At 42.7% G+C, this 13,650-nt stretch overlaps 1 protein-coding gene across 4 annotated transcripts in view; it reads left to right on the top strand.

Moving 5' to 3' along the window:
- The window catches only part of LOC135900979 (ribonuclease H2 subunit A), a 41,101-nt gene that overhangs the window by 2,693 nt on the left and 24,758 nt on the right, over positions 1 to 13,650 (top strand). For 3 of the 4 annotated variants that reach the window (XM_065430608.1, XM_065430615.1, XM_065430622.1), the window contains exons 2-6: positions 79 to 150; positions 225 to 348; positions 1,571 to 1,658; positions 6,994 to 7,131; positions 10,165 to 10,252. In XM_065430608.1, coding sequence (XP_065286680.1) covers positions 79 to 150; positions 225 to 348; positions 1,571 to 1,658; positions 6,994 to 7,131; positions 10,165 to 10,252 — 510 coding nt within the window. Of the gene's footprint in view, positions 1 to 78; positions 151 to 224; positions 349 to 1,570; positions 1,659 to 6,993; positions 7,132 to 10,164; positions 10,253 to 11,248; positions 11,479 to 13,650 lie in introns of those variants that run through there. The other variant, XM_065430629.2, reaches the window with a different exon arrangement.

Here is a 13,650-nt window from a genome sequence, read left to right on the forward strand (position 1 = left end):
CACAGCTGTGATCATGAATTGTTTTCACGCAAAGGGGCACTCACCATTTTTTTTCTTTTTTAAACATGTTTATTGCAGGTCCCATGGTCTATGGAATTGCTTACTGTCCACTTTCAGCAGAAAGTCAGCTGAAAGAACTTGGATTTGCTGGTAAGATGTCCCCAAACGAGCAGTGCAAGACTGCTGCAAACATATACCATTTTTTCTTGTTATTGCCACACCAGATTCTAAAACTCTTACTGAGGAGAAGAGGGAAGAGCTTCTGAGTTCTGTGGAGAAATCTTCATTTCTTGGCTTTATGGTGGAAGTCATACCTCCGTCTGTCATCAGTGGCCACATGCTTGATGTGTGAGTGCATATTTGGCAAACAAAAATCCCTCAAGCAAGCATCTGTGCACATGTGCACGAACTGTGCTGGGCTGCAATAATGCAGTCCTTCTATTCCATTGCTGTTTCAAAGCACTTAATCTTGTCGTTGGCTTCAGTAGCTATGTTATTAGCACCAGGATAAGTTTGCACGGCAGATAAAAATGGAATAAACTTGAACGAAAATAATTATGTTATGTGGTCATTGCCACATTTTCAGAAACTGCTTGTGGTTTTGCTGATTGGTAATGTATTGCTTGGTGACCGATGATGGATTCAATAAATTAATGTAGTACAGAAAGTTTGATAGATGCTATTAGCATTCAGTTTTGCAAAATCATATCCTCTGCTGCTTCCTTTCTTCTGCTATTAGTGTTGCAGAGTGACATGTACACCGTAGGTTTCATGTCGCTCTTGTCATAGCTTTTATAAAGGCCGAATTTTGTTTTATGCCAAGTGTCCTGCACTAGACCTTTTATCCTAAAAGTATTTTAACGTACACTTTACTAGGGTGCTATTGTTGGTGGCTGACACCGATTGTCTGTGCTTAATTCTGAAAGCAGTGCTTATGAAAACATCAGATTGGATGCAAACGTTATGGCAGTTTCGCAGATCATAAATTAATCAATTTTGTAAGTGTGCTAAGCATAATGGCTGAAGGTACACCTTATAAAAGTGTACACCTTTTGGGGCATACCCTGTCCCAAAACAACAATCGCCATCTGTTTTGCTTGCATTTAGTTTCTTGAAAACTCTGTGCTAGCTACTTTCCTGTCAAGAATGCTATGTCACAATGATAATACACATGCTTTTCCTGACCTGGAAGTATCCGGTACACAGCATTAAAGAAAAAATCACTCAAGATAGGTGACGATTATTATTTGGAGACAAGGTAGGCCCAAAAAATTTCAATCTTTGTTAGAGCGTTGTGGGCAGCTTTTGCTCGAGGAGGAAGCCAGCCGCTCTTGTTCAAGTTCCTTCATAACAAACTTGTCACTTTATGGTCTCAAGCTAACGTTTGTGAAAGACACTGCATGGGCAGAACATTTGTAGCATGCTTTTTGAAGGCAGAAGTCCACCTGTAAGCAGATCACGTCCTCTACCTCTTTTTAACTTGTGATCACATGTTCTGATGCATGCAAAAGTTGATACAGGTTGACTATTTCTACAGCAAGTGGATGTAACTTCTGCTTTTCTATGGTAGGACAAAGTACAGTTTGAATGCAATTAGCCATGACTCTGCCATTGGTCTCATTCGGCAAGCTCTGGATGATGGTGTACAAGTAGCAAAAGTAAGCACTTGCTCTTACCTATGTTCTATGTGTGAAACATGTTTCGTATTAACTTGATATACTGCTTCAATAAAATATACCATGTGCCATTAGAATGGCATGTAATACATTCATGTTTACTGGTGCATACTGCTGGCTATGAGAAAGTATGTTCTGTTGTTTAGGTTCCTTAAGGTGCTCAAATATATTGAGAAACTGGTTTGTCAGCATTGTGTCATCATGCACTCACTGAGTAGTACACAATCTGCATATTTTCCCACATATTTTACTTTATTAGTGGGGAATTTTATTGTGTTTAGTTCACCAAAACTGTAGCTTCCTTCAATGTCGCCTTCCAGGAAGCACCAGTATTGAAAAATATGTTCTCAAATTATGTGGTGAAGTGCATTTATATTCTAGTTAACATTTATCAGCATTATGAAAAAAGTGCTTTACTCATAAGTAGCTGGAACATCAATGCTTCTGAGCATGGATTTCGAGGGTGTATTACTCAAAACTGTATCTAACCACATGTTTCCTGCTAAAGAGATTAGACTTCATTTCTACTCGGCTCCAGTTCTGAATTAGCACACGTACCTTTAAGTGAATAATTACAAAGTTAATTTGGAAAGCTTTAGGGATTAACTATCATTTCACCAGACTTGTACGCGTTTAAGAAAAAAAGTGTGAATTACAATTTCAATCAAAAATGTAATTGATTACAATAAGCAATTACTGCCCTGTGAAAGTAACTGGGCAATTACTAAAAAAGTAATTGATTACGGTTATGCTACTTTCGTTTCAACTTTTATTAACATTGCATGAATACAGCAGGTATATAAAATGAGCTGGCCTGGCTCTTTGAGCCCGTTGTGGCAGCCCTTCACACATTGTTTAAATTCACTAACCATTGTTTTCAAGCTTTTCATCACTCATCTTACCTCTTTTTCTTCTAAAGACATCAACAGCGATACAGAAAACTCAGTAGATGTGCTCGCTGGAAGTAACGGTGCTATGTAGCATATGAACACTTTACACACAAGATTGTGATTACATAATTCCCTATTGCTTGCCATCTAGATCCTCCTGAAGAGTAAGTAGCGTTTCATTGTTGTTGAAGCATTGAGAAGATGCTCCTGTTATGAAAAAGCTGAAAATATTATTTGCAAGAGATTTGCTGGAAAGGACTTCCAAAGTGGCCATTGGTGTTGAGTCATAGCAACACCGATTCACTTCGTCGGCCAACATCTGGTGAAGCTTCTGCCAGCCTTCTCCACTTATTAGCCATTTAGACTTAAACCGAAGAATTGTAAGGGACGCCAGCAGAAGTTTGCATTGCTTGAAAAAGGGCTTAAATGTGTAATGTACTTAAAAATATAACTGCCTATCATTCAGCCGTCAAAATACTGTTTGTGTTACAATCGCAAGATAAATGTAGGCATGTCACGTATCATGCAGACAGACAGGAACATGTACATTTAACGTCCAAAAAGTTGTCTATATGAGAAAAATAATTGATTGCGCTAAGCAAAGTATTGAGTAGCAACTCTTACCGCCTATGGATGCCTCTTAAAAGCGCCTCCAAGAGAGGCGTGCAAAACTGGTTTGCCCATCGAAAGAGGCACACCCACGAGGCTGCTGTGTTTTATAACCACAGGCGTTCTACTGTAGTTCCTGCCAAATGCAACTGCTAAAAGCTGCATATCTTGTTAGAGCTTGTCCTGGTTGCAACTGGTTACAAGTGATTGGTTACTGAAAAATGAAATTGAGTTACAGTGACTGTTACTGAGTAATAAAGTAATCATTGAATTTCAAAATCACGAAGTAATTAATTACATGTTGTTTGTTACATACAAGTCTGCATCTAACTGCAATTATAGTGCAGGCAGTATTTGCCTGTCCTAGTAATCCAGCTGATATCAGAGATTCTCAATATGTGCCTTAGGAGATTTTACTGCAGAAGCGGTTTTTCTCAAGGTCTCTTGCCCACAGAAACAATGTCCTTGCTCAGCATGGCTCATCACAGGGCAGCACACATATAACGAGTCGGCAAATAGGCATAGCCATCTAACTACTGCTACAAGAGCGCTGGTCACTGGCTCTGTTCTCTACAGAATTACACAACAAAATAACAAACACAACCCCCAAAATTGTACAGAAACCATTGATGATGATTGTTAATTTAAGTGATAGACGAATGCTTCTAGAAACCTATTCACATTTTTAAAGGAATGACGCACTTGAAGGTGCATATTTGTTTCAGTTAGGACATTTAGGTAGCATCTGTTGTTTCAGTGCGTAATTTCGTGGAGAACAGAAGTATTAACCAGTACATCTGCAGCTGTGCTGGAGATGCAGGCGTCACAGGTGGAGAGAGTGACGAGAGAAGGGCTGTTTTTACTGAGCGCTAGATTGCAGCATCTAAACCTTCAGGCACTGCAAAGCTCTCATGCAACAGCATGTGCCAGTAGGCCAGGTTGTTCGCTCACACATTCAACTCTTACAGATGATGTTACGAAATACCTGCCGTGGTGGCTTAGCGGCTATGGTGTTGCGCTGCTAAGCATGAGGTCACGGGATCAAATCCCGGCCGCCGCCGCATTTCGATAGGGGCGAAATGCAAGCATGCCCGTGTTCCGTGCATTGGGGGCACATTAAAGATCCGCTGGTCAAAATTAATCCAGAGTTCCCCACTACTGCATGCCTCGCAATCAAATCATGGTTTTATTCCGTAAAACCGCTGAATTAAATTCAATGTTACAAAACCATGTTTACGACGAAGCCGAGTTATACATTCACATTGTCGCTTATTGCGCATTTTCACAACCTCCATTAGAGTGCTGAAAGTTTCAATGAAATCTCACGAAAATTATATTGAAGGATATGATTTGTGTAGGCATTCAGCAACAAATGCTAACAGCATGCGTCTTATACATCGGCACCTTTGTATCAGCAGTGAAAGTCCAACCAACAACCATGAAAACTGATGAAAGAGCCAAAGAAATCTATGTGCTTTACTAATCTCACTGCAACAATTATATGCTGTAAAGCATATCATTCCTTTAATAAACCCACTTGACTTCTTTGGCTCTTTCTCCTGTTTTCCTACTTGTACTTTCTCTGCGAAAGGCACTTGCTCTCCTGCAACCGTGTTGCGGGGCGCATTTGGCGCCAACTGTCTCTTTGAGGTGTATGCGCTGTCGCGCGAGAACTTTGTGGTGTCTTAAGGTCTATGTTGTCGGTGGTAGCTCTGTGTTGTGTTTCTCTGGGCTGATGGTTGCAAGGCGCATTTGTTGAAGTCCACTGCACATCTCTTGTTGATATGCAGCAAAATGTACTCTGCTTCCATGAATAATTCACAATTTAATGCCATATACTTCCAAACCTGTTCGAGACTGCTTACACTGTCCTATGGCATTCAGTGGTCGCAGCTTCTGCGGCAACCCAGTATAGTTCAGAAATTAAATTGTCCTAAATTTTCCTTAGGTCTGTTTCCAAACATCCCCCCGAAAAAATCACTTTGCGTATGTGTGTGTTTGTAGGGCAGGGAAGAAGGGGGGAGGGGCTAGACGCAATTGTACATATTGCTCCAGAAGGAAGAATGTGTATTTAAGATCTGTAGATTCTCACTGGCATAGCCTGGTGTGTGCTTTACACATTAATCATAACCCTGTATTTTCAGATGCATTGCAGCAATGTACGTGTGTAGAGTGCATGGGTACAGGTGACGGTCATTTGCTCGTTTTACACTCAGTACAGTCCAAGAGGCACAAAAGCAGTTGTGAGCTTCAGGCACAAGATCATCCATGTTTCTATATTTTGGCAACAGGCCTGTGGATTGTGATTTTCCTAAAGCATGATCATATCTCACAGTGGCCCAGCCGAAATGGCTCTATTGACTCGTTTTTGCAGAGCGGTTTGCTCTGGAGAAATGAGATGGCACTTTCAGCTCTGCGCTGCACGTTGCCTCGCACGAAATTCCATGAAAACGAAAGCATTACCATGTCTGCCCTGCTACTATGCGATCAAGTGCTAGAAATGCAACTGGGTGTTCGCTAATACCCTGTGCTCCATCCATGCTTCAAAATGTGGAACGGTAAAGGGAAGGCGTGTGCAGTGGTTGGTTGCGGTGACTTTCATAATCAAAAATTTAATGAATAGGTGTGATTAAGTCCACGGACCGCTTTTACATAAAGAACGTCTGTGTTGCCGGCCACCATTTGCGATGCATGGCTTTCTTCGAGGATAAAAAAATTAAGTCTTTTGCCATTGTTGTATCGCTAACCTCCAAGGAAAGGACTTCAAGCACGGAATGTTGGCGAGAATTAGTGCTGCTCGTTACATAGTGACAAAGGGAGTAGCGCCGCTTCCTAGCGGTGCACTCCGCTAGTTTCTCGCACTCTGTCTACATGCTATCTATGCTCTACCTCCATCCACCCCAACAGCCGTGCAAACTTACGCCATTCATATCGCCCACGTATGAAGAATAAGTTAATGGACTCCCTCTTAAATCAATGCACCGAAGCATGGGTGACAGCGACTTACACTGACTACACATGAATGTTCTAAGCTGAATGCTTCGTGACAGTCCACACAGAAAGTGAGTGACTAGCGATATTACATCTTTGCTACAAAGCAAAGTACAGATAATCTACATCTCTACGTTCCAAGCCCTTATGCGCAGCAAGGACAAAGCTATCGCAACTGAGCACACCTGCGAGCGATTAGGCAGAAAATAAACAATCAAAAAGTGACTGCACCAAAGAAATTTATGGAGTCAGTTGGAAACATGACAAACTGCTGCTTTAAAGTGATTGCCAAGTAAAGAATGAAGATTGAAACGCACTGATCCTGATTAATTCAAAAGGGGAAAGTTTGGACAACTTGGAAAAAATTTCTAGCCCCATTTTTAGTACAAGCACCATATATGCTGCTTGTGCTGTTTGCACAAGGTGTAAGTAATAAGCACCAAAAGTGCTTACATGTCCTCTGAAGCTGTGACCAAAGCTTCGTGCCGTCCACCCAATCACCGTCTACAATATCCGCCATAACAGAGATTGCTGAGCCACACTGCGGCATCATGCACATCCATTGTAAGTACGGATGCAATGGAGGCAGCTGAGGCAAGCAGTGGACGCATCGCCACGTGATCAAACAGAGTGGCACCCATGAGATCTTTGGAACAGGGTCAGATCTATATAAAGCCCAAGTCATGCCCACATCCTCCTAGCCTTTGTTAGGCTTGTGCTTTTCAATATGGCATAGTTCTCTGTGTTGCTGATGGCATGCTACTCTAGAATGTTTGGGCACCCTAGCAGCTTTTGCATTTTGTTTTTTCATACTTTTCTTTTTCCAGGTGTATGTAGACACAGTGGGCCCACCTGAAAAGTATCAAGAAAAACTACAGGCACTTTTTCCCGATATAGATGTCACAGTGGCCAAAAAGGCAGATGCTACGTATCCCATTGTTAGCGCAGCTAGTATCTGTGCCAAGGTGAGATACTAATTACTACACCATATTTTTTTGTCTGTGATATTTTGGAATGTGCCCTATATTGTGCACCAATATGAAAGGGAACACTTAATCTGTGTTTAAACAGTGATACCTGTAAACATTTAAGTGAGAGCCTCACTCACTGCTATTTGCTGTATACATAGTTGTGATAAAGAGTCTCTCACATGCAACTTTTTCATTTAGAGAATAACAAGAAAAATTACAGAATTTAAATGTAAATCTGGTGTTTGCTCTCAAATTGGCAAACTGTTATGTCACATGCAGCATACCAGATTCTTTTTTTTTCTTCTTTTCTTCCATAATCCAGCTATTCTGTCTTCTTTACAGTGCAATTTTCCATAAATACCTGGAGGAGCCTCTGTGTTCCAAAATATATTTAAGTGTTACTGGGTTTAGAAGTTCTCATCACTAACCTATAACATTCATTTACTGTTCATCATTGCAGTCATTATTTTAGATGCAGAAGGGAAAATGCATTGTTACACCCTTATCTGATGAAATGAATGGGCACTGTAAATTGCCTTGTTAAGCACGCAGGTTTGTTAGGTTGAAAGCATCCTGAAAATCATGAAAACATAAAATTCACATTGTTCATAATATAGGCTGTAATTTATTTATCTCTGCAAGGTTTAGTGGGGGCATCTCTATGCACTGTTGCGACTGGGGCTCCGAAGTCGTCGAATATACTCTGCTCATAGAGGAGTAAGGGAACATGGGGCTGGGCCTCGATATCCAGGACATTTTACACACAAGTTTATATTACATAATTACAAGAAAATTCAAAGTAGTACAGAAAAAGTTCATGAAAAAGTTGTAGCAGCCTATCACTCCTGCTGTCCGTCGCTCTTTTTATCCCCTGCGTGGTCATTGTTCAGTCACCTCCCCGAATCCGGCGTCAGGAGACTGATGACCTCAGGTCCCACCAATCCAGAGGTCTGTTGCCCTTTCCCTCCAAAGGGAGCTTTGTCGGAAACACGCACATCACTGGGCACAAACGGGATGGAAGGGTAGCATACTGACCCCGCCTCCGGTGTGAACGTGCCAGTTTGGGCAGTTGACAGGTGAAGGACTGTATCCTTGCACTGACCGCGCCTCTGGCGTGGACGTGCCAATTTGGGCGGCTGATAAGTTAAAGACCGTAGCCTTGCTAATTGTCCAAACCTCTCCTGACCGAGGTACTCCAGTGGTGGCCATACAACATCCAATTTGAGAATGACCTTGACGAGGCCGTCGTCCTATTTCCCATAATCGCATTATCCATGACCGGAGGTTGTCGCTGGGTTAACGGCCAATCACAACAGCACCTATTGGTGTGCTTTGAAGAACCCCAGGTGGTCAAATTTCCAGAGTCCTCCACTACGGCATGCCTCATAATCAGAAAGTGATTTTGGCACGTAAAACCCCATAATTTTATTTTTTATTGTGAGCCGAAACGAAATAGAACTGGTGGGTGATGCTGGGTGCTGCTGAAGCGGAACGTGATGCTCATATCACGGCGTCTGTAGTAGGGAAAGGCGACACATTTGGATTATCGCCCATTAAAAGCGTGCAGCACGCTACCAACGGCACTATGCCCCACACGCTGTAAATTAGATAGGTGAAGATGCTTATTACAATAGGTTTGGCGGCGATAGCTGTGAATGAGGCCTGCGATGACCCTGTAGGAGATTTGCTGCTACTGGAATAAAGACTGAGTGTGCGCTGGCATTTTCACGTGAGACGGGCGGCCGAGTATTGCGGTGAAGCTGCCGATGCGGGCAACTATGTACTGTTCTCGACTGCGTGCGCATCGCGCATTTTATTTTTTACATGGGATCTGGCGATCGGTAAACGTATCATACAATCGCAGTTTGGCAATGTACTGAACGTTGGTGCAAGAAATCATGTTTTCCGGGAACGTATGACCTGGTAAAAAATAAGCGTAACCCATGTCATTTTTTGTGTTCTCGATTGCGAACGTTGGTGCTGGGAAATCGTATGTAATGGGATCGTATCAACTAGGCTCTACTATAGAGTAGAACTATACTACTATACTATACACAATAGAACTATCTACTATACTGTACAGTAGCCATAGCCTGTAATATAAATAAATCAGTCTCAACATTGTAGAAGAAAGCACTATGATCATGGCACTACAAATTGGGCAAAGACGCAACATTCTCAATTGATACAAGAGCTATCTGTAGAAATGCGTCAGCTTGGGCACGTTTGTAGCATTTCCATTGCTGTGAATACAGCCTACAGTATCACAGGTCAGGCTCTCCTTGGTAAAACAAAGTACTATTTACGTATGCAGCAGTACAGAATAAATGAAAACACACCATGCTAAATCACTACTCACATTATTTGCAGAAATACACCCATTTAGGAGCCTTTCACATTTACAGCGCTTTCAAGAGTGTTAGCACTGCCTACAATATCAATACATCACCATCATATTTGTAGTACTTAAATGCGCAGCACACGCACTGAGAAAAGTACCAGTGTATATAGGCTATAGGGTAAAAGCACATCAATTTGGTGGTAGCTCAGGGGCTATGGTGTCCTGCTGCTGAGCACAAGGCCACAGGTTCGATTTCTAGCCACACTGGGGATTCTTAGGTACAGTAGGGGCAAAATGCATATACTCTTGTTTACTTAGACAGGTATGCTTTATAAAATCCCAGGTGCTCGAAATTACTAATCCAGAGCCACCCTACTACGGCATCTCTCCTAGATCCTGTGTTGCTTTGGTATGCTAAACCCCGTGATTTGATTGATTTGCTGGATAGTCCACGTACATAAGCAAACTGCTCTACACGTCTAACTATCCGTAGCATTTAAGCATATGGAGCATATGGCATCTAAGTAAGCAATGAGTTTTTCATATTCATGAGTAATAAGAGCTCAATTTAGAAGTTACTGCAATGCTGGAATTTTTTTTTTATGCACAAGGAAGATAAACATAAGTCATGGCATGTTTGCAATGCTGCTGTGTACAAAGTTGTAGTGTTTCTCTTCTCTATCCAGGTGGCTCGGGATCATGCTATTCAGTCTTGGGAGTTTCCAGAAGGCATAAGTGTGAAGGCAGAGGATTATGGCTCTGGATACCCAAATGGCAAGATAGAGCTCCACATTCTTGGATATTTTGCTTCCTCTCACCTGCAACGATTTACTTGCTTTGCATCAGAGAAACCTGTGTAGAAGAGCTTAGATAGCTTTGTTCTTAGCTACCTCCTTAATTCCTACCTGTTTACATTGCAGCCAAACATGTAGATGCACATCAGTCATTGCAGTCAAACAAGTAACAGTATAACAGGTAAACAAGGACTATGTAAACAGGCTGGTGTTTGTATTGAAGATATTGTGTAGCTTATTGATTGCATGCCACATATAAGATCAATTATTGCGGTTGGACACTGAGTGAAAAGGTTTGTTCGATTCAGAAAAAGGTGTACAGCACCACAAACGAAAAGGTGCAGGGGGTGCCAGTTATGGTGTGCCGGGCTATACCGACTCGCTGCAAGGTTCAAGGGTGAACTGCACCGCGGCGGCACCTTGCCTTGCACCCTGTTCAATCATGCACGGGGGTGCAGGGTGCACCGTTGCACCTTGGGGAATCAAAGGTCTAGGTGCAGCACACTGTGAATAGGTGCAGAAGCTGCAGAGAAACTTGGCTGAATCGAATAGACCTAAAAATGAATTGATATGGTTAATGCTTTATGCGCATTGCCTGTTCTTTCTAGCAGACAAATTTTGTCTGGTGTCAATACATGTTTAAAACTTTTAAGGGGATCCTGCAGTTAAGATACCTTGGCTTTTTATGGCACCAAATTTGACCAACTTCAGTACGATTGCGTAAATTGTTGTACATTTGTGAGTCGAAAATAAATCCGAGGACCCCCAAGCACTTATGAGTAGTGAATGTGAAAGCATTAATGTCCAATTGTGAACACTGCTGAGCGGTCCTTTGAGTTTTGCGCTGCAAGTAATGTTTGCGTTAATGCTCGTTCCACCCGCCGTGTGTTGGGAAAGTTGACGACGATGGTGGATTTTGCTGCCTGCCTCCTCGCTCATTTTTCTGCGTTCTTCCACTCCCTTACTTCGTCTGCAGTGTACTGGTGTGGACGGCCACGTTTTTCTACTGCCAAAGTTGCGGCGGCCACCAACGTGCTAGATGCTTCAGACTCTATAGCAGTACGTGCTGCCCGAGCCAGCAAGGAATAGCAGCCTGCGGTGCCAACGCTGCATACCACTGACGTTTCACTACTGCCAAGGTTGCGGTTGCTGACGTTGCGGATGTTTCAGACTCCATAGCGATACGTAGTGCCTGAGCCAGCAAGTGTGAGCCAGCGCCTTGCGCCCTCATGACATGGCGTTGCATCAAATCGGAAATTAGGTGCCGTTTTGTGGCTGCCATAGACGCCGCTGGCTTTTTCGCTCAATGGGTGATTTGACGCTTACGCATCAATAAGTGGAAGTTGCAACATTTAGTACATTTCCAATGTCTTTCCAAAACAAAGAACCTATTAGATGAAAATCATCATCATCATCATCATCAGCCTGGTTACGCCCACTGCAGGGCAAAGGCCTCTCCCATGCTTCTCCAACAACCCCGGTCATGTACTAATTGTGGCCATGTCGTCCCTGCAAACTTCTTAATCTCATCTGCCCACCTAACTTTCTGCCGCCCCCTGCTACGCTTCCCTTCCTTGGAATCCAGTCCGTAACCCTTAATGACCATCAGTTATCTTCCCTCCTCATTAGATGTCCTGCCCATGCCCATTTCTTTTTCTTGATGAAAATAGGAGAAAATTTTTGTTGAGTATCCGTATGCTCACAAAAGTATAATTTTTACACTGAAACTTTTTTTTTCTCATTAAGCTTAAGAAAATAGGTGAGGCATAATAATGATACTGAGGTGCTAAGCATGGGAAGGATCAGAGATCTTTGTTTGATACTCGTTCTGTTCAGTTGCTGCAACGTCACAAAGTGGGCAGTATGCAAAATTTGTGATAATGGGAGGGAGAGAGCAGCCAATAGGGGCAAGCGGTGAACTCCCAGGAAGTTTACTTGCCTCATTTGTCGTCTGCTTGCAGACAATATACCATAAAATGAAATGTTTCTCGTCTTCCAATGAATAATATCCTTGTGTAAAAAATGTATTTTTCCTTCTCAAGTGTTCTCAAATAGTAATATATATGACTACTACAATTTATAAATATTACTTTCCCTGTGTGGTCCCTAGGTGGCATCACGCACAGCGAGGGGAAAAAAGAAAAATAAACGACGAGAGCAGTGGTGCACATTTGAAGAAGCAACAACAAGATTCCATTGGCTCGCTGGCACCCTATGATGAGGTCGAGTTCACCGCACAACCAACGCACTGTTTCCAGAAACAAAAGCGACGTGTGAAGCCAGTGTTGTAACGAGTGTATGCTCGCTCCAACTTCACAAGCACGGTGGAAGAAGAGAGGTGATCCGACGGTGGCGCCAGGCGCAGCCACTTAGTGTGACATTTACGCACGCCGCTGCTGCAAAGGGCAGCACCTGTTCTGGGGGCCTACTTGCTCACTCGCTTTGCAGGTGCTTCTATAGGCGCGCTCGGTAGAGGTGCTTTATTTCTATGCATAGGTACCGTTCACCTGCTTAAAACGACTCTATTTGGTTGAGGGAATGTCCCTTTATATTTCTGCCAACATTCTGTGCCACAATTCGACTGGAGACCGCATGAGTGAATTAATAATTGAGGGCTCTAGCAGCTGTCATCTCAGTGTTGGCTGCATTAGACTCTCATTTTCATATTTACGAGAAACACGGGCCATATAATTGCGTAATTACTAAAAGTTCCAAAGTGAACATGCATTCAGAGGAGTGCTAGAGCACAAGATAAGCCTCCACAGCTGCCAACATGTACAAGTCATGCATTGCTCAATCTGCGAAGTGTCACAGCACAGTTTGAGGAGTGCTATAATTGATTTCTGAGTTGTGTTATGAATGGAACAGCCAGAGAAAACTGCACTCGCTTTCCTTATTTTTATTGTAAGAGAACTGATGCCCAGCATTATCAGCAGGTCGTTTGCAGGTTGTTTATATCATTTAAGGAAACAGGTGATTATATACTTGAATGGTTAAAAAAAATTCAAAACAGAAAAGTTAGGAGCAACGCAGAAACACAACCAGCACTGTCAGGGTTTCTACCAACCGGGGAAACCGGGAATTCTCAGGGATTTTGAGTAGTCTGGAAAAACTCGGGGAAAATTCGGGAATTCGTGCCTCTATCAGGGAAAATTAGCCGTAATTTTATTGAAAGGGTCGAAAGTCGCGGTAATGCTGGCTCAAGCAACAGACAGGAATCGTAATGAATCATCTTTGACGCCCTCTTGTCAGCAGGAGGAGTTGCCAGTGTACAGTCAACGACCGACTTTCCGGATTCCCCATAATTTAGACGGCTTCATAGCACCACCACGTACCCCATGGAGTCAATCTATCAGAATGTCTGAAATTTCGGATGCA

Source organism: Dermacentor albipictus, chromosome 1, assembly GCF_038994185.2.
Source record: "Dermacentor albipictus isolate Rhodes 1998 colony chromosome 1, USDA_Dalb.pri_finalv2, whole genome shotgun sequence".
Taxonomy (NCBI): Eukaryota; Metazoa; Arthropoda; class Arachnida; order Ixodida; family Ixodidae; genus Dermacentor; species Dermacentor albipictus.